Here is a 21,427-nt window from a genome sequence, read left to right as displayed (position 1 = left end):
AGGCTTGTTAAACCTGCCGATAAAAGCCAACCAGGATGGGAACGGACACCTTCCCACGGTCCCGGCCGAGACTGGATGTACTCCCCGCCGCACTTGTGGAATAAACATTTCTGTTTGAATCCTTGTCAAGACGCCTGTGTTTGTAATAATAACACACCCACCCCTAAGTCATAGCAAGGAGACGAAGTCCTTTTCCAGGGTCTGAGCACAAAGACCCTCCTGACACCCCCAGTGTGGGAGTGCTGCATTTTCAGAGGTACAATGAGACATTGCAACATTTGGGAAGCACTGATTTATCCTGACACTCCCTATGCAGTACTGATAGAGGGGCTGGTTTGGAGACAGCTGGCTCTTGCTGTGGAGCAAGGCCAGCAGCGCGGGTTCAATTCCCGCACCGGCTGAGGCTGTTCACGAAGGCCCCTCTACTCTCTGTGCCCACCCCCCTCTCACGTGCCAACCTTGAGCCCCTGGGAACCACCCTTCACCTCCCGTCTAACTGGCAAGGCCCTCCCAGGCCTGTTCTCTGCCTTGCCCCTCGCCTGAGGTGTGGTGATCCTCAGGTTAAATCACCAGGGGTCAGCTCTCCCCCCTCAAAGGGGAAAGCAGCCGACGGACATCTGTGACTATGGCGACTTCACTGACAGAGTACTGCTTTATTTGTGCAAGAATGAAATAGGAGCAGAGATCGACCATTCAGCCCCTCAAGCCTCCTCTGCCATTTCTTCTCTTGAACACAAGAAATAGAAACAGGAGTAGGCCACCAGGCAGCCTGTCTCGCCGGTCAAGATACTCATGGCTGATCTATGCTGACCTCAACCCATAGCCCTCTCTCTATTCCTCGATCTATCAAATATTTATTCACCTCCACTTCAGATCTCCGCATGATCCAGACTCCACCTCCCTCCGAGGCAGAGAATTCCAGAGATTCACCCCCTTCTGCGATAAGAAATTTCCATGCGTCTCAGTTTTTAATAACCTTGTAGCTGTGTCCCCTTGTTCCAAACTCTCCCGCTGGTGCAAACATCTCACCATCAACCCTGTCACGGACCCTTCAGGATCTCATATGTTTCTCATATCTCAGAATATGCTCTTCTAAACCCCGAAGAATACAGACCCAGACTATTTAGTCTCTCCTGGTAGGACAACCCTTTCATCCCAGGAATTAACCTGGTGAATCCCCTTTGGACTTTGTGGTGATGTGCATCACTGTAAATACACATGGGGTTAATGTAAATACATGTAGGATAGTTAGACACTAGAGGGAGCACCAGAGACATGACACACACTCGACCAATAGATCAGTTAGATAGGACACGACCAATGGGCATTCACGATACACACAGAGGTGACACGACCACAGGAGGGCATTACACCAACCTATATATAAAGGACACCACACACATGATCTACCTCTTTCCAGTGGAGACAATCAGTGAGTACAGACACAGGGTTGATTGAACATCACACCCACCACGTGGAGTGTAGCAGACTGGTTAGTCAGTCTGAGTAGCTATAGTAGGATTAACAGTAGTGTCGAACCCAAGTAATAGAAGTGTAAATAGTTTAATAAACATGTTGAAGTTATCTCGATATCTGATCCTTCCTTTGTCAAGTGCACCACAAGCCGCTTATGCCACACCTAGAGCATAACAAGACAGACTTCTTCCAACGTTATCCTTTTTTGGGCAAAGGGGGCGAAACCACTGCGCAGTATTCCAGGCGAGGCCTCACCAATATGCTTGCAACCAAACCTCCCTATTTTAAAACTCCGATCTCTCTTTGCAATTTCTCCTCCTCGGGAGAGATGCTTTCATTGAAGGATCCCGATGATGAGGTGAGGATTGCCTCTCTCAGGGATATTGGCGAGGCCTCCAAATTAGGATGCATTGTTAATCTGTCCTTTCTTTCCGCCCCTGGGCCCCACAGAGGATTTACAAAGCTACGATGAACAACATCCCGTGGTTAATCCTGGCAGGCTCCGGAGGGATAGCTGACATCCTGGCTGAGGTGATGGTGGAATCCTTCACGGCGGAAACCCTGAAGAAGGAAGTGGAGGAGCGAATCCGAAAGCACTTTCCTGCCGAAGATACCCACAGCCTGGTGGAGCTGGTGAGTCCTGGCAACTGCGAGGGCAGGAGAGGTCCGTGGGGTGTCGCTGGCTGGGTCAGCATTGGCTGCCCCGTCCTCATTACCCCCCTGAACTGGGTGGTTTGCTCGGCTCAGAGGGGCAATTAAGAGTCAACCTCGTTGCTGCGGGCCTGGAGTCACATGTAGGCCTGGCCCGGTAAGGATTTCTTTCAGCTCTCAGAGGAGGTGAGCTGATCTCGCTCAGCGGGAACTGCTGTCTCAGATCAGAGCCGCAGTCCGGATCTCCCCCCCCCCCCCCCCCATCCCCTTTCAGGCCCCTCTACTCTCTGTGCCCACCCCCCTCTGACGTGCCAACCTTGACAAGGCCCCTGGGGACCACCCCTCACCTCCCGTCCAACTGGCAAGGCCCCCCCAGGCCCTACTCCGGCAATGCCAACCTGGCACCTGGCCACCCTGACAGTACCAATGTGCCCAGCTGCCAGGGGAAGTGCCAGGGTACCACCCAGCCCTGCCCCCTACCACCCAGGGGTCTCCAATGGCCTGCATTGGTGGTGCCTGGTCCACATTTGTGTCGATCAGTACCCTGGCACCCTGGCGAGGTCTTGACCGTTGACGTCCGGGATCCAGGTGAATCTGGAATCCAGGTATTTAAATGAGCCATTGGGCCAATGTAAATGTGCAGATCGCGATCTTACCCAGCGAGGGCGAGGTCCAGATCGCGGCAGGCGGAGCGAGTCAGGTGACTCACGATCGGGCCCGGCGCGGAACCCGATTTGGCGCCCATTGCGAGATTCGCCCGCTGCACCCAGATCCAGGCCAGGCGCAACGGGGTCCCTGAGTCGCGCCCTAAATGTCGGAGAGGTGCAGCACTCCCTCAGGATTACACAGGGAGCGACTGCCCAAGACTGTGGAGTGGGACTTAAACCCACAACCTTCAGGCGCAAGAGTGGATCTACTGAGCCTCGGCCCACTCCTTCACTCTCCATTTCCCTCTGTCTCTCCCTCTCTTCTTGTTTTTTTTGTGTCTCAGTCGGGCATGTTCAGACGCTGAAGATTCCCAAGCGGTCAGGTCTAATCGCTCCCGGCCTTATTTAGCTCCACAATGTTATATGTTCTGACTTGTAGGTGGAGAAGATTTTTGAAAACAAGCACCTGGTGACAGTCTACAATGCCGATCTGGAGGGGACGGAGGAGTTCGATACGATGATTTTGAAAGCGCTTTTCAAAGGTAAAATCCACGGGGAAAACCTTTTGCTTTCAATCCCCCCCGCCCTCGGTCTCGATTGTGTATAGTCTGGCCGGTTCCAGCGCGCGCCTGATGCAGGTTTCCATTCACGGCCCGTCAGCAGCGGACTATTCAACTCTGAGGGGCATCGCGGTTTGGTTCCGATCAGATAACGTTCAGATAACGTTCCGATTCGGAGACAGGAGCCTGGTTTTTTTTTTAATGCCCCACCCTCGTCCAATCGGAGTTCACCCACCTGTCATCCCAACTGAGGACGGGTAATTCGTCAGCCCGTGATGACTCCCTGATTGGCACTCCTGACGCCTAGTCAGCAGGTTGTGGGTTCAAGCCCCGCGTTAGGAGCAAAAATGAAGTCTGGCACTCCGGTGCATTTGCTGGGGTAGTGCCGCACTGTTGGAGGTGTGATGTACCGTCAATCACCACGAGACGAGAATGGTCAAACAATCGAGGCTTTATTGCACAAGATGTTGTGCCTCCTGCAGCTGGAACCAGAATGGGGGCAGCACAGGAGAGCACACACTTTAATACTCCGCCTGCTGGGAGGAGCCAGCAGGCTGGGATTTACTGTGGTACCTGTAATACAGTGGCAGTACCGTAACACGTGCAATGTGTTACCAGTGGTATTTACCACAAGGTGCCGCTTTCTGAGTGCGATGTTAAACCAAAGCCTTGCTTGTCGCCTCTCGGGTGGGCGTAAAGGATGTAGCACCGTTTCAAAGACGAGCTGCCCAGTGCCCTCGTCGGTATTTATTACCCCTCCACCAGCGGGAGACACACGATCAGGTCATGATCGGATTGCGGGATCTTGCTGTGCCTAAATAGGCGGCCACGTTTCCAGCATTGCAAAGTGACTGCGCTTCAAACGTGCTCCATCGGCTGTTGTGGAAGGCGCTATAGAAATACAAAATAAAAGCAACTGCCGAAAATCTGAATCTGTGGAAGTCTATCACTGACTCAAACGTTAACTCTCTGTCTCTCTGGAGAGGCTGCCAGACTGGCTGAGGTTTTTTCCCAGCATTTTTCCCCCTTTTTTGTGATAGAACTACACTTTCTCCTTTTATTCGGCTGAGAATGTCAGGTGATGCCTTTCCCTGAGTGTTGAGATATTGTTTGTAACTCAACAGCCTGCCAAATCAAAGTTTATTTCTGGTACTGGACAGTCCCAGCACTAGCCAATCACGGAACTGGTCAATCCCAGAACCGGCCAATCATGGAACTGGTCAATCCCAGAACTGACCAATCACGGGACGGGTCAATCCCAGAACCGGCCAATCACGGAACTGGTCAATCCCAGAACTGACCAATCACGGAACTGGTCAAACCCAGAACCGGCCAATCACAGAACTGGTCAATCCCAGAACTGGACATTCCCAGCACTAGCCAAACACGGAACTGGTCAATCCCAGAACCGACCAATCACAGAACTGACCAATCACGGAACTGGTCAATCCCAGAACCGGCCAATCACGGAACTGGTCAATCCCAGAACTGACCAATCATGGAACTGGTCAAACCCAGAACCGGCCAATCACGGAACTGGTGAATCCCAGAACCGGCCAATCACGGAACTGGTCAATCCCAGAATCGGCCAATCACAGAACTGGTCAATCCCAGAACCGGCCAATCACGGAAATGGTCAAACCCAGCATTGACCCCGAATCCCAGATTCCTCACCTCCCATTATTGACCACCAGCAGACCCTGGGGTTATGTGTAGAGAGATTACAACGAGTGGCTCCCTCTTTAATCCCAGTTCTCTTTACGCCTGCAGCCTGTAAGAAGCAGAGCACCAATGCCCAGGCATATCTGGATGAGCTGAAACTGGCAGTGGCATGGAGCCGAGTGGACATTGCCAATAGCCAATTATTTAATGGAGAAATCCTGTGGAAGGTAAGAGTGTGTGTGTGTGTGTGTGTGAGTGTGTGTCTGTATGAGTGTGAGTGTGTGTCTGTATGAGTGTGTCTGTATGAGTGTGTGTCTGTATGAGTGTGTGTCTGTATGAGTGTGTGTGTGTGTGAGTGTGTGTCTGTATGAGTGTGTCTGTATGAGTGTGTGTCTGTATGAGTGTGTGTCTGTATGAGTGTGTGTATGTATGAGTGTGTGTCTGTATGAGTGTGTGTATGAGTGTGTGTATGAGTGTGTCTGTATGAGTGTGTGTCTGTATGAGTGTGTGTCTGTATGAGTGTGTGTATGAGTGTGTCTGTATGAGTGTGTGTGTCTGTATGAGTGTGTCTGTATGAGTGTGTCTGTATGAGTGTGTGTCTGTATGAGTGTGTGTCTGTATGAGTGTGTGTCTGTATGAGTGTGTGTGTCTGTATGAGTGTGTGTATGAGTGTGTGTCTGTATGAGTGTGTGTCTGTATGAGTGTGTGTGTCTGTATGAGTGTGTGTATGAGTGTGTCTGTATGAGTGTGTGTGTATGAGTGTGTGTCTGTATGAGTGTGTGTATGAGTGTGTCTGTATGAGTGTGTGTGTCTGTATGAGTGTGTGTGTTTGTATGAGTGTGTGTCTGTATGAGTGTGTGTCTGTATGAGTGTGTGTCTGTATGAGTGTGTGTATGAGTGTGTGTCTGTATGAGTGTGTGTCTGTATGAGTGTGTGTCTGTATGAGTGTGTCTGTATGAGTGTGTGCGTATGAGTGTGTGTCTGTATGAGTGTGTGTATGAGTGTGTCTGTATGAGTGTGTGTCTGTATGAGTGTGTCTGTATGAGTGTGTGTGTCTGTATGAGTGTGTGTCTGTATGAGTGTGTGTCTGTATGAGTGTGTGTATGAGTGTGTCTGTATGAGTGTGTGTCTGTATGAGTGTGTGTCTGTATGAGTGTGTCTGTATGAGTGTGTGTGTATGAGTGTGTGTGTCTGTATGAGTGTGTGTGTTTGTATGAGTGTGTGTGTCTGTATGAATGTGTGTCTGTATGAGTGTGTGTGTCTGTATGAGTGTGTGTGCATATGAGTGTGTGTGTTTGTATGAGTGTGTGTGTCTGTATGAGTGTGTGTGTTTGTATGAGTGTGTGTGTCTGTATGAGTGTGTGTGTCTGTATGAGTGTGTGTGTTTGCATGAGTGTGTGTCTGTATGAGTGTGTGTCTGTATGAGTGTGAGTGCATGTGAGTGTGTCTGTATGAGTGTGTGTGTTTGTATGAGTGTGTGTGTTTGTATGAGTGTGTGTCTGTATGAGTGTGTGTGTTTGTATGAGTGTGTGTCTGTATGAGTGTGTGTCTGTATGAGTGTGTGTGCATATGAGTGTGTCTGTATGAGTGTGTGTGTTTGTATGAGTGTGTGTGTTTGTATGAGTGTGTGTGTCTGTATGAGTGTGTGTGTCTGTATGAGTGTGTGTCTGTATGAGTGTGTGTCTGTATGAGTGTGTGTGCATATGAGTGTGTCTGTATGAGTGTGTGTGTTTGTATGAGTGTGTGTGTCTGTATGAGTGTGTGTGTTTGTATGAGTGTGTGTGTCTGTATGAGTGTGTGTGTTTGTATGAGTGTGTGTGTCTGTATGAGTGTGTGTCTGTATGAGTGTGTGTGCATATGAGTGTGTCTGTATGAGTGTGTGTGTCTGTATGAGTGTGTGTGTGTGTATGAGTGTGTGTCTGTATGAGTGTGTGTGTCTGTATGAGTGTGTGTCTGTATGAGTGTGTGTGCATATGAGTGTGTCTGTATGAGTGTGTGTATTTGTATGAGTGTGTGTCTGCATGAGTGTGTGTCTGTATGAGTGTCTGTATGAGTGTGTGTATGAGTGTGTGTCTGTATGAGTGTGTGTCTGTATGAGTGTGTGTCTGTATGAGTGTGTGTGCGTATGAGTGTATGTATGTATGAGTGTGTGTGTATGACTGTGTGTGAGTGTGTATGTATGTGTGTGCGTGTATGAGTGTGTCTGTATGAGTGTGTGTGTGTGTATGAGTGTGTGTGTCTGTATGAGTGTGTGTCTGTATGAGTGTGTGTGTGAGTGTGTCTGTATGAGTAAGTGTATGAGTGAGTGTGCATATGAGTGTGTGTCTGTATGAGTGTGTGTCTGTATGAGTGTGTCTGTATGAGTGTGTGTTTGTATGAGTGTGTGTGTCTGTATGAGTGTGTGTCTGTATGAGTGTGTGTATGAGTGTGTCTGTATGAGTAAGTGTATGAGTGAGTGTGCATATGAGTGTGTGTCTGTATGAGTGTGTGTCTGTATGAGTGTGTGTCTGTATGAGTGTGTCTGTATGAGTGTGTGTGTTTGTATGAGTGTGTGTGTCTGTATGAGTGTGTGTCTGTATGAGTGTGTGTATGAGTGTGTCTGTATGAGTGTGTGTGTCTGTATGAGTGTGTGTCTGTATGAGTGTGTGTCTGTGTGAGTGTGTGTCTGTATGAGTGTGTGTCTGTATGAGTGTGTGTCTGTATGTGTGTGTCTGTATGAGTGAGTGTGTCTGTATGAGTGTGTGTCTGTATGAGTGTGTGTCTGTATGAGTGTGTGTGTCTGTATGAGTGTGTGTCTGTATGAGTGTGTGTCTGTATGAGTGTGTGTCTGTATGAGTGAGTGTGTCTGTATGAGTGTGTGTCTGTATGAGTGCGTGTCTGTATGAGTGTGTGTCTGTATGAGTGTGTGTATGAGTGTGTCTGTATGAGTGTGTCTGTATGAGTGTGTGTCTGTATGAGTGTGTGTGTATGAGTGTGTCTGTATGAGTGTGTGTGTCTGTATGAGTGTGTGTGCTTGTATGAGTGTGTGTGTCTGTATGAGTGTGTGTGTCTGTATGAGTGTGTGTCTGTATGAGTGTGTGTGCATATGAGTGTGTCTGTATGAGTGTGTGTGTTTGTATGAGTGTGTGTGTTTGTATGAGTGTGTGTGTCTGTATGAGTGTGTGTGTTTGTATGAGTGTGTGTGTCTGTATGAGTGTGTGTCTGTATGAGTGTGTGTGCATATGAGTGTGACTGTATGAGTGTGTGTGTCTGTATGAGTGTGTGTGTCTGTATGAGTGTGTGTGTTTGTATGAGTGTGTGTGTCTGTATGAGTGTGTGTGTTTGTATGAGTGTGTGTCTGTATGAGTGTGTGTCTGTATGAGTGTGTCTGTATGAGTGTGTGTCTGTATGAGTGTGTGTCTGTATGAGTGTGTGTCTGTATGAGTGTGTGTGTATGTATGAGTGAGTGTGTTTGTGTGTATGTATGTGTGTGTTTGTGTGTATGTATGTATGAGTATGTGTGTATGACTGTGTGTGAGTGTGTATGTATGTGTGTGCGTGTATGAGTGTGTCTGTATGAGTGTGTGTGTGTGTATGAGTGTGTGTGTCTGTATGAGTGTGTGTCTGTATGAGTGTGTGTGTGAGTGTGTCTGTATGAGTAAGTGTATGAGTGAGTGTGCATATGAGTGTGTGTATGTATGAGTGTGTGTGTCTGTATGAGTGTGTGTCTGTATGAGTGTGTGTATATAAGTGTGTGTGTATAAGTGTGTGTGTATGAGTGTGTGTGTATGAGTGTGTATGTGAGTGTGTGTGTGTGTATGAGTGTGTGGGGGTGTGTGTATGTAGACTCTTATTCCTTGAGGAAGAAAGTTCCAGAGACTCATGATGCTCTTAGAGAGGAACATTCTCCTCATCTCTGTCTTCAATGCAAAATCATCTTATTTTTCAAACAGTGAACCCTGGGCTGAATGGCCTACTATTAATGGCCTGTTCCTCCATTCCTACATTCCCTCACCCCCACCAGCTGTTCTCTGTAGGAGCTGAATCCAGGGGACATCTGGACTGGGCCCAACTGTGATGCCTCCATGTCGCTTGGCGAGAGTTGTAGCCATCAGGAGAGGAGAGGGCAATAGGCCGAGGCTTCATCAACCTTTGCGTGGTGATTGGCCCTTTCAGGACCACCCCGCAGAGTCAGGGTCACCTGGTCTGGGGGACCAATCAGGAGCCAGAGTGGGGATCTACCCCGGGGAGGAGTGTGCCTCGTGCCGAGGTATTTTGGAATTAGCCGCAAACATGTAGCTCCAGCTTGTAAATAAATCCCCTTTTTGTTCTACTAATGATGTCTCCCAGAGTGCATCCCGATATCTTGTTTCTGCTGCAGTCCGGCGACCTGGAGGACCCCATGACGGCCGCTCTGGTGAACAACAAGCCGGAGTTCGTCAAGCTCTTCATCGACAATGGGCTCAACGTGGCGGAGTATCTTTCCTACCAGCGTCTGGAGGAACTGTACAGCTCGGTGGCCGGGAACTCCCTCCTCAACACCTTCCTACAGAAGAAGAAGGTGGAGAGGCGGTCATTACAGGGCAAGGACTCCATGCTCGCACCCGACAGTCCGAGGGTAGATGGGAGCCATCGGAGCTACACGCTCCTCGAGGTGCTGAAGGTGCTGAAGGATCTGATGGGGGATTTTTGCGAGCCGGTGTACGGACAACTATTCAAACCGACTGGCGACCGGAACAACGATCTGGTAGGAATTGGATTTCGGTTTTGGATTCCGGGTGCCAGAGTCTTGGATTTATGTGGTGGGAATTTTCGCATCATAAATTTTATTCAAGGGCAGCACGGTGGCCAAGTGGTTAGCATAACCGCCTCACGGCGCTGAGGTCCCAGGTTCGATCCCGGCTCTGGGTCACTGTCCGTGTGGAGTTTGCACATTCTCCCCGTGTTTGCGTGGGTTTCGCCCCCACAACCCAAAGATGTGCAGAGTAGGTGGATTGGCCACGCTAAATTGCCCCTTAATTGGAAAAAATAATTGGATAATCTAAATTTATAAAAAAAAAAAAAATTTTATTCGAAATTTCTTCCACTCTCCCCCACCATCGCCACCTACAGGCCTGGAAGCTCAATGCACCTACAGGCTTGGAAACTCAATGGGAGCGAAAAGTGACTCATTCCTTCTTGTCCATGCTGCCATTCGATTCGCTGACCATTCTCTTTGCTCCGAAGGAAAAATCTCTTGCCTTTGAACCAGAAAGTATGTGGACTTGTGCCCGCCCACATTCTGGTGGCCTCACGCAGGCTGGCGGTACTGAGGGAGCACTGCACAGTCCAAGGTGCTGGCTTTTGGCTGAGATGTGAAACCAGAAGACGAAAGGAGCGGAAGTAGGCCGTTCAGCCCATCGAGATCCGGACTGATCTGAAATCGCAGTCCTCAACTCCCCTTCCCGCTTTATCCCCATAACCCTCGATTCCCTCACTGATTAAAAATCTGTCTGTCCCAGTGGTTAGCACTGCTACCTCGCCGCGCTGAGGACCCGGGTCCGATCCCGGCTCTGGATCACTGTCCGTGTGGAGTTTGCACATTCTCCCCTTGTCTGTGTCGGTCCCACCCCCACAACCCAAAGATGTGCAGGGTAGGTGGATTGGCCACGCTAACATAGAACATAGAACAGTACAGCACAGAACAGGCCCTTCGGCCCTCAATGTTGTGCCGAGCCATGATCACCCTACTCAAACCCACGTATCCACCCCTATACCCGTAACCCAACAACCCCCCCCCCCCCCAACCTTACTTTTATTAGGACACTACGGGCAATTTAGCATGGCCAATCCACCTAACCCGCACATCTTGTCCCTTAACATGTCCCTTAAATGGAAAAAAATTAATTGGGTTCTGTAAAAAATAAATAAATAAACCTTTCCAACTCAGCCTTGAATATACTTAACGACCCAACCCCTGAGCTCTCTGCGGTAAAGAATTCTACGGATTCACTCCCCTCTGAGAGAAGAAATTCCTCCTCATCTCTGTCTTAAATGGCCGACCCCTCACTCTGAGATGATGCCCTCTGGTCCCAGACTCTCCCAGAAGGGGAAACAACCTCTCAGCATCGACCCTCTCAAGCCCCCTGAGAATCCGATACGTCTCAATACAGTTGCCTCTCGGCCTTCCGACCTCCAACGAGCACAGGCCCAACCTCCTCAACCTCTCCTCATAAGAAAATCCCTCCATACCCGGGATCAATCCCGTGAACCTTCTCTGGACGGCCTCCAATCCCGGTGTAGCTTTCCTTCGGTAAGAGGACCCAAACTGTTCACAGTTTTCCAGGTGGGAGGGGTTGTCAATGGAAGGTTCTGTGAAGGGAGAACGAGCAGAGAAGGAGATGGTTGAGTCAGTCAGACGACGGGGCCTACAACAGTGTGGCACTCGCTCAGTACCGCACGGATGTACCAGTTACAGATTGTGTAGCGAGGGGGTAGGGGAAACCTATAACTCCCTGGCTGGGAATTAGGATTGATACCAACTGAATTGAGCAGGTACCTAACGCAGCCAAATAATTGTGACTACCTGTTTCAGCTGCTGAAGCCTCAAGAGCTTCCCTATCAGATGAGGAAATCTCCCACTCCATGGACAGACCTGTTCATCTGGGCCGTTCTACAGAGCTGGAACGAGATGGCTACCTACTTCTGGGAAATGGTGAGAAAGAGCTGGGCAGAAGCATTTGGTCCAAATTAAATGTGATCATAGAATCCCTACACGGCAGAAGGAGGCCATTCGGCCCATCGAGTCTGCGCCGACCGTCCGAAAGAGCACCCTATCCCCGTAACCCCCCACCTCACCTTTTGGACATTAAGGGGCAATTTAGCCTGATTAATCCACCTAACCGGCACATCTTTGGGCTGTGGGAGGAAACCGGAGCACCCGGAGGAAACCCAGGCAGACACGGGGAAGAATGTGCAAACAGACAATCGCCCGAGGTTGGAGGTGTACTGGGTTTCCGGGTGCGCGGTGAGGCAGCAGTGCTAGCCGCTGTGCCACCGTGCTGTCTGTTCAACCTCTGTTCTTCATGAACGACCAGCAATCCTGCTCGAGAGGGGTGTTTTCAGACTAAGCCTGATACCGAGGCCGGGATTTTCTGACACGGGTCCGCCCCCCCCCCTCTTCCCCCCCCCACCCTGCTGGCGAGGACGGAGAATTTGGCGTGTTGTTCGCTGATGGCGGGAATCTCTACTCCCGCCGCTTGTCAACGGGATTTCCCATTGAAGCCACCCCACACCTCCATGAAGGATTATCACATCAGATCAGGCGTAATCTCATTGAACGGCGGGCCAGACTCCATGGGCCAAACGGCGCACCTCTGCTCCTACACCATACGTCTTATGGGTGAGTTTATAACCAGGGGGCACTGTTTTATAATTAGCTGTCGCCCCTTTTAGTGTTTAGCGACGGTGACAGTGTCCAATAGGGCTGGTGGGGCGAGAACCGACTGGTGATATGGGAGGAGGGGTCGGAGCGAAATAGGAAATGTCCGCGCCTTCTCGCCTCAACTTGTCTTTTCCATTCTCAGGGTGGGGAATCGGTGTCGTCTGGCCTGGTTGCCTGCAGGATTCTGAGGGAAATGGCTCGATACCAGCCGGAGGCGGAAGGGGCGAAAGTTATGAAGGAGATGGCCTCAAAATTTGCACAGCTGTCACTCGGTAACTGTGATAATTTCGCCAAGACCAATCTTCCAGCACCAAACCCTTTTATTATAGCAACACAAAATGCCGCTATCGTGGCTTACAACTCTCTAGTCCAAGCCCGGGTACCTATGGGATATCGGCCCGGGTTAGAACAGTGAGTTTTAAGCCTCCGCTATTCATTCCCCATTACGCAAGCTACCGCCTGCTTGATAGGGGAATTCATATTCTAAAAAGCCCCAAGGTTTATCTGTTGACGATGCCCTGTGTCCCCTTCATGGTCACCATAATCGTAACGTAAGGGCAAGGAATGAGGAAGTTCTTTCAAAGAACTGTTATTCAAAATATCAACAAAGACTCTGCTCGGTATACCACCCAAAATTCATTGATGTACCACCCTGCCCCGCCCCACACCCCCTTCTACCCACCCAAAACCCTACTGTCATAATATACACCAGTATATCATGGTGCAGACACACACTGATGGACACACACAGGGACCAATCAACATGCACAAACACCGCAGCCAATCACCAGTTAGAATACACACACTATAAAGGCAGAGGGCACCACGGTTCCCGCTCATTCTGGGTGCTGCCTCTGAGTGTAACAAGAACTCATCCAGCCCAGCACAGACTCCCAACACGTGCTGAGAATCAACTGATTCGGACAAGGCTTAGGTCTCTAGTTTCAGTTAGCATCATCGTGTGTTAGTTAGTTAGAAGTAGTTAATAAAATTGAGTTGAACCTTCATCAGTGTTGGAGGTGTCTGTTCATCTCTCAAGTCTACACGAGCCAACACTTCACCTACCCCATCCATCTCTCCACCCACCGATAAGCTCTGCCCCGCTCACCCCTCTATCCACCCAATAATCCTACTCCACACACGCCTTTCCCAAGTTTCTGGACTTTGGACCAAGGTGAATTTCTGCCTGAACTGGGGTCTGTTCAATCAGGAGTCCACCGCACGCTTGAACCCCCCCCCCCCCCCCGATACGACGCCTGGAGTCGGGTCCGAGGATTTCAGGTTGTGGATGGCATTGGCCGCTGGTTGGACATTGACGGACATACAATTTGTGTGATGTCGTCCCTCCCAGTCCTCTGTCACCCAAGATACCCCTCATTCTGGTCCCCCCGGGGTCCAAACCGCCTGCCCCCCACTCTGCCAACCACATGAACCCGCACTGGTGGAGGTACGGATTCCTGAGCAGCAACTCTCTGATGGGATGGAACTCCGGCACACGGCAGTCTCTCTTTATATGTGCTCAAGTAGTTATCTAACAAATGCCTTCCATCTGTATATCCTTAACCTTTAACTATTCCGATAATGCCCTCTACCCACCCAAAAATCTGACTCTATACACACCCTGAACTCAGCAGCCAACTTTACCCACTCTGAGCGCACATCTGATTCGACCCCATATGCCCACGTAGGCCTCTCTTTGCACCGGGTGTGTCGCGCGGGCTTTCTCGCGGCTGCCTTGCCCGTTGCGGGTTTGCAGGCGCTCACTCTGTCTCTCTCCCTCCCTCTTGCGCCCGCAGACGTTTTTAACCAGTGCTACCGCCACAACGAGAGGCGGGCGTTTCGGCTGCTGGTGCGGAGCTGCCCCCAGTGGGGCAGGGCCACCTGCCTCCAGCTCGCCACCGAGGCCGACGCCTGGAATTTCCTCGCCCACGATGGAGTCCAGGTGAGTCGGGAACGTTTATTCCATCGTCGGGGAACGCCCCACTAATTAGCTTGGAAATCGGAGTTGAGATTTAATCGTACATCGCAGACGCAGAGAGGCCGAGGGTTATCCACAGTTGCACCAAATGGAGATGGTGGTAATAATCTGAAGGCCCAGCTCATACCCTGGGGGTATGGGGTTCAAATCCCACCATGGCAGTTGTTGGAATTTAAATTCAATTAGTAATTCTGGAATATAAAGTCTCAGTAATGGTGTCCATGACAGTTTGAAAATAAGAGCATCCCCTTTTAAGATGGAGTTGAGGGAAAAATTTCCTCTCTTAGTGTGGTAGTCGATATTATGGTACCTAGGTTGATGCTGTAAGATCATTGGTGAAGCCTGCCTGCTGGGTCCGCCCAGTAAGGCGGAGTATAAGAGCCTGTGTCTCCCCAGCAGCTGCATTCTGTACCTGCGCTGCTGGGGGAAACACCTAGTCCAATAAAGCCTTCAATTGTCATCCAATCTCGCTTCTGGAGTTATTGATCGAGCATCAGTTAGCGTCTGCAATATATTTATGGCTGAATGAGACAGGTTTTAATCAACCAGGGCGTCCAAGATTATGGGGGGGGGGGGGGACAGGAAAGTGGAGTTGAGGGTACGATCGGATCAGCCATTGAATGGCGGAGCAAACTAGAGGGGCTGAGTGGCCTACTCCCGTTTCGAATTCATATGTTCCTATGGATAAGGAGGTCAGGGGGAATGCGGCATTGTTAGGGATGCCACCTCTCAGAGGAGCTGTTACACAAAAGCCGTGACGGGCTGGATGTCAAGGATCCGATGGTACGATTGGAAGAGCTGTCATTCTCCCGGCCTCCAGGGCAACGAACATCCCACCCATCCCCACTGTCCCCACCCGACACCACTGAAAGCGGGTCAATCACCTCATGACCTTTGGTGGGATGGTGCTGTGCAGCAAATGGCTGCCGCGCCTGCCTAAATTGTACCTCAAAATGGCTGCCAAGGGCCGATAGGGCAAATATGGCCTTTCTCAGCGACAGAGAGTCTGAGGGATGGAGGCCTATGTGTCAATGGATGAGGGTGTCACAAAATGGACTGGTGGCGATTTTCCTTCAAGGGGGGGGTTGTTGGGGTGTTGGGCCTGTAAGATTATTCTGTGTTTTGTTCACAGGCCCTCCTTAATCAGATCTGGTGGGGAGAGATGGACAGAAACACCAGCACTTGGAAGCTCTGCCTCGCCTTCTTCTTCCCCCCCTTCATATACAGTCGGCTTATCAAGTTCAGGTAAGACCCTCCCCCTGTTGAAGGGATGATTCTCGCCCACCCACCCACCTCGTACCCCCTCGCTCTACCTCTTAGGAAAGTGTGGTCAGCACCAACGCGCAAAATGACCCCACAACAGCCTGAATTTCGCCTCCTCTCCTCGGGTTCATGATTCCTAAAGGGTATATCCGTACGGCAGTGGGTGAACCTCCTGGCCGGTATGGCACTGGACCACACTAGCTGAGAAGGCCCTGGGTACAATTCTCCCAGCCTGCGCTGCGCCAGCGTCGTGTGGGGCCGCTGACATTGCACTAAGGAAACCCACGCAGACATGGGGAGAACTTGCAAACTCCGCACAGACAGTCACCCGAGGCCGGAATTGAACCTGGGTCCCTGGAGCTGTGAGGCAGCAGTGCTAACCACTGTGACACCGTGCCGCCCCTCATGTGATGAAACCTCCAGGAATACACGTGATCACAGTTGGTAACCCCTTGCAACGGTTCAAGGAGGCCGCCCACCTTTTCAAGTGGGAATGGGAATGGACTCAAAATGTTGGCTGAAACGCCCATACTCCTTCAACGAACCCGAGAAAAGGGGCTGATCACTGTCCTCTGGGGTAAATGGATGTATGGGAATGGACTCCTGGCAAGGGTAAGATCGCAGTGGCCTAGCTGCTCGCGCCAAGCCAAAGGAGAAGACTACCGAATGCCAGCCGGTTCCAAACCCCAGTGAGAGTCGGCAGGAATGACGACACACAGAGGGGATGGGATTCTGGAGCTCCCTGCAGAGGCGGAGGGATAATTGGAAATGTCAAAGCCGAGATCGATAGATTGTTCACCATGGGTAGTGAGGATTCCGGAACTGAGCAGATAATTGGAGTTAAGGTGCAGGTCAGCCATGATCTAAGGCAGCGGTGATCAATCTGCGGCCTGGGGGCAGATTGGGGCCAATCTGGGTTCCGAGTGCGGCCCCACGAGACATTTTGTTGATCGTTGCCCACGCGCATTCCCATCCGTGTGGTTTTTTTTCCATGCCGGTATGGCTGAAGCGATTCGCGAGTAAAGCGAGAGTGAGTGAAGTGAGGAGCCTGCTGATTGCTCCCAACATTGACCGTGAGAGCCGTGCGCTCCCTCTGTGTCCAAAGTGCAAACATTTAATTTGTTTTTACCATTTGAAGTTGATCGCGCTTCTATTGATATGTAAACGATTCAGCCTTTTTCTGGAATTTGTTATGAAATATTCACCATGTATTAAATGTCTTTAATCTTATTCACGGTTAGTGAACGAGCCCCGATTTTAATCTCGCTGCCCCCTGAGCTGAAGGAGGGCCCGTCATGCGGCCCACTCACCAGCCCTGGGTTGCCCATCGCTAATCTGAGGGGGCTGGTGGTCGAAGCTGGCCGGGCTGAATCACCTCCTCCTGGCACCAGGGGGCGTCAGCGCTCCCTGGAGAGGAGAAAAGTTTCATTCAATTTGACGGGCAATGATGGCGGCCACTCCCAATGAAGACATCTTTCGCAACCTGTAATTAACATTTCTGTTACACCCGCAGCAATAGTACAGAAGAGAAAATGGCAGAAAAGACTGCATCTGATTTGGACAGTGTTGACGGTGATTTGTTGCTCCAGCCATCTGGGGTCCCCTGGTTAGTGGCATTTCAAACATTCCCCGTCTTCCGACCAAACAGGGACCATTCTGTTTGAACATATGTTTGCTCTTGGGATGTGGGCATCGCTGACTGACCCAGTATCTATTGCTCCTTGAGGAAGGTAGTGGGGAGTTGCCTGCTTAATAATAACAATAACCTTTTATTGTCAAAAGTATGAAGTTACTGTGAAAAGCCCCTAGTCGCCACATTCCGGCACCTGGAAAGGGTCCAGAGGAGGTTCACAAGAATGTTCCCTGGAATGAAGAACTTGTCGTATGGGGAACGGTTGAGGACCCTGGGTCTGTACGCGTTGGAGATTAGAAGGATGAGGGGGGGATCTTATTGAAAATTACAGGCGAGGCCTGGATAGAGTGGACGTGGAGAGGATGTTTCCGCTTGTAGGAAAGACTGGAACCAGAGGGCACCATCTCAGACTGAAGGGACGATCCTTTAAAACAGAGATGAGGAGGAATTTCTTCAGCCAGAGGGTGGTGAATCTGTGGAATTCTTTGCCGCAGAAGGCTGTGGAGGCCAAATCACTGAGTGTCTTTAAGACAGAGCTAGATAGGTTCTTGATTAATAAGGGGATCAGGGATTATGGGGAGAAGGCAGGAGAATGGGGATGAGAAAATATCAGCCATGATTGAATGGCGGAGCAGACTTGATGGGCCGAGTGGCCTAATTATGCTCCTATATCTAATGGTCTTATGGCCTGTTCGGGTAAGCTGGTACGAGTATTGAACCCGCGCTGCTTGCTTTGTTCTGCATTGGCCGTGATAAATTGCCCCTTAGTGCCCAAAAGGTTTTGTTGGGTTGCTGGATTATCATAGAGTTTACAGTGCAGAAGGAGGCCATTCGGCCCATCGAGTCTGCACCGGCTCTTGGAAAGAGCACCCTACCCAAGGTCAACACCTCCACCTTATCCCCATAACCCAGTAACCCCACCCAACACTAAGGGCAATTTTGGACACTAAGGGCAATTTATCATGTCCAATCCACCTAACCTGCACATCTTTGGACTGTGGGAGGAAGCCGGAGCCCCCGGAGGAAACCCACGCACACACGGGGAGGATGTGCAGACTCCACACAGACAGTGACCCAAGCCGGAATCGAACCTGGGACCCTGGACCTGTGAAGCAATTGTGCTATCCACAAGGCTACCGTGCTGCCCGAATGGCCTCTTTTTGCACTGCAGGGATTCTATAAAACTAACGCAGTCGATTTTTTTTCCCAAGCTTGAATTCAAATTCCTTTTTTTGTATAAATTTAACGTGCCCGATTCCCCCCCGTCATCCATCTGATGAATGTGGTCAAGTCAGTAATGAGATGAATGGCTAGTTGACCCGTGCCAGGCCGGCATTAGTCTGCAGGAACCATAGAAAATTTGCTACTCTGCTTCGAATAGTATCAGGGGATTTTTCTTTAACTCAGAGTGGGCAGGTGTAGTTTTATTTGCCTCGAGGCCAGACTTCCCGCAAGAGCAAGTCCCTCCTTGGAGAGCTGTTGACCAGTTAGATGACCCTGTTGCCCCAGTGGCGCCAGGTTTGAACGGTGGCCGCTGCTGGGACTACAGCAGTCCCTGAAGAAGAGGGGAGACCCGAGACCGAGGGTTTCTCCGGGACCTGGTAAGCCCCGGTGAGCGGGATGGAGAGCCAGGTTTGGGGCAAAGGGGAAGGTTGACCTGGGTGGTGGGGGTGCCTCCAATGGGCACAGAGGATCCCAAAAGGAAATCACACCCCCCCCCCCCCCCCCCCCCCCGGGTCCATAGAGTTATTTATGGCACAGAAGAGGCCGTTTGGCCCATCGGGACAATGCCAGCTCAGCGTGGAGGCTCAGAGGCGAGAGTATTATTGATCAAGCCAAGCTGGGACCAATCCATTTATGGCAGTCATCAGTTAACAGTGAACAAAGAGCAATACACCACAGGAACAGGCCCTTCGGCCCGCCAAGCCTGTACTGGTCATGATACCAACCTTGGCCAAAACCCTCAGCGCTTCCTTGTGCTGTATCCCTCCATACCCACCCTATCCATGTGTTTGTCAAGATGCCTTTTGAACGCCGTTAATGTATCTGCTTCCACAACCTCCCCTGGCAAATCGTTCCAGGCACTCACCACCCTCTGTGTAAAAAACCTGCCTCGAATATCTCCTCTAAACTTTGCCCTACAGACCTTAAACCTATGCCCCCTGGTGTCTGACCCCTCCACCCTGGGAAAGAGTGCCTGCCCATTCACTCTACCCAAGCCCCTCATAATCTTGCAGACTTCTATCAGGTCGCCCCTCACCATCCATCTTTCTAAAGAAAACAGTCCGAGTCTATTCAGCCTCTCCGTAAGGCTAACACCCTCCAGACCAGGCAACGTCCTGGTAAACCTCCTCTGCACCCTCTCCAAAGCCTCCACATCCTTCTGGTAGTGAGGCGACCAGATTTGTGCGCAATATTCCAAGTGCGGCCTGACCAAAGGTTCTATACAACTGCAGCATGACTTGCCAGTTTTTATACTCGATGCCCCGTCCAGTGAAGGCAAGCATTCCGTCTGCTTTCTTGACTACCTTGACCACTTGTGTTGCCACTTTCAAAGATCTGTGGACCTGCACGTCCAGATCTCTCTGACTTTCTATATTCCTAAGAACTTTGCCATTGACGGTAGGTTTTCCCTCTACGTTAGATCTACCAAAATGCATTTTGGCAGGATGGTTGAACACCTTTGATCTTTGACTCCGAATCTGTTCCTTTTTTCTGTTCAATTCAGCGATAGTGAAGCTGACATCCGGCGGACATCCGGCTGGAGGCGGCCATTTTGGATGATACGTTGGAAGCAGTTCTGGGGCGCCCCTGTCATCTCGTTTGTTGGAAACGTCATTATGTACTTTGCCTTCCTGTTTCTCTTTGCCTACGTCCTGATCATGGATTTGCCACTTGAGAGTCCGTCCACGATGGAGCTCGTTCTGTACTTCTGGGTCCTCACACTCGCCTTGGAGGAGATTCGACAGGTATGTGGGAAAAGGCCTGAAATCGGTTTGGAAAAAAAAATTACCTTTGTGAATTCTTGAATTTCGCTGAAAAATGAGACCCTGTTGTTGAAGCTTTTCATCTTTCACTTATCAGAACAGTCACAAGAATGCCAAAGGAATTGGTTCGAGCCTGACTCCTCTTTTGAATTACCCAGGGGCTTGGGGAGCCTATAGTTCCCCATTTCTTTCTCCATGGCAACGCCGTGGACAATCAGAGCCAGCTTGCTAACCAATCAGCACCTTTTTTTCCTCCAGTGTAAAGTGCTGTGATTGTTTGAAATTTGGCACTCTTGTGTTTGTCCTGATGAGTGCAAAACAAAAACCTTCGACAACATGTACTCTTTTCAGCGATATTCCAGTTCTGTCCTGCCAAGTGACTGATAGTGAATTCTGTTCCCATCCAGGTGGGGAATGTTCACATTAGGCAAGGGAATTCTTAATGCTTCATGTGCAGAAGCTGAGGAAAGCTTCCTGGCATTCCCTCCCAATAACCTCAAATTGAATATTCTCCATTTTTGTATTCTGTCAGGGACTGGTCAGGCCAGCAATTGTTGCCCAACTGCACTTGAGAAGGTGAGTTGCCTTCTTGAACCGCTGCAGTCCACGTTATGTAGGTACACCCACACTGCTGTCCGGGAGGGAGTCCCTGGATTTTGACCCAGCGACAGTGAAGGAACGGCCAATATATTTCCAAGTCGGGATGGTGAGTGGGTCGGAGGGGAACTTGCAGGTGGTGGTGTTCCCATGGCTCCTTGTCCTTCTAGACGGTAGAGTTTGCAGGTCCGGAAGGTTCTGTTGACGGAACCTGGCTCCCACACAAATCCAGCAGTCACTCCCAGAGCTGACAGGGAGAGAGAAAGGAACGCTCAATGTACAAGTGACTACTCCCACGTTAGGGTCAGTTATGTGGTCCAGGACTCTCCCCTATTAATTAGGAATTGCATTGACACCAGCTGAGTCCATCCAGGCAGGATCCCATTGACCCACCATTAAAAATATCAGGAGACCTGGTTTACAAGTTGGCCTGGGCCAGGTCAGTGGGTCCTTGAGATACTTAGTCTTCACTCACTGTTGGCCCATTGGACTCATCGACTTGCAAGGCAACCCCCGATCCCAGTAAACGGAATTTGAACTGAGGCTGGTCGAGGGAATAGGGTTTTCTGGA

The 21,427-nt window shown here is 50.4% G+C and overlaps 1 protein-coding gene across 1 annotated transcript in view; it reads left to right on the top strand.

The window, feature by feature from the left end:
- Nucleotides 1-21,427, top strand: part of LOC119956628 (transient receptor potential cation channel subfamily M member 4-like) — an 85,057-nt gene that overhangs the window by 35,749 nt on the left and 27,881 nt on the right. The window contains exons 8-17 of the mRNA XM_038783968.1: nucleotides 1,927-2,109; nucleotides 3,214-3,316; nucleotides 5,105-5,223; nucleotides 9,357-9,722; nucleotides 11,550-11,669; nucleotides 12,541-12,670; nucleotides 14,195-14,340; nucleotides 15,509-15,621; nucleotides 17,153-17,245; nucleotides 20,001-20,241. Coding sequence (XP_038639896.1) covers nucleotides 1,927-2,109; nucleotides 3,214-3,316; nucleotides 5,105-5,223; nucleotides 9,357-9,722; nucleotides 11,550-11,669; nucleotides 12,541-12,670; nucleotides 14,195-14,340; nucleotides 15,509-15,621; nucleotides 17,153-17,245; nucleotides 20,001-20,241 — 1,614 coding nt within the window. The remainder of the gene's footprint in view (nucleotides 1-1,926; nucleotides 2,110-3,213; nucleotides 3,317-5,104; nucleotides 5,224-9,356; nucleotides 9,723-11,549; nucleotides 11,670-12,540; nucleotides 12,671-14,194; nucleotides 14,341-15,508; nucleotides 15,622-17,152; nucleotides 17,246-20,000; nucleotides 20,242-21,427) is intronic.

Source organism: Scyliorhinus canicula, chromosome 23 (assembly GCF_902713615.1).
Source record: "Scyliorhinus canicula chromosome 23, sScyCan1.1, whole genome shotgun sequence".
Lineage (NCBI taxonomy): Eukaryota > Metazoa > Chordata > Chondrichthyes > Carcharhiniformes > Scyliorhinidae > Scyliorhinus > Scyliorhinus canicula.
This window is presented reverse-complemented; position numbering and strand designations above follow the sequence as displayed.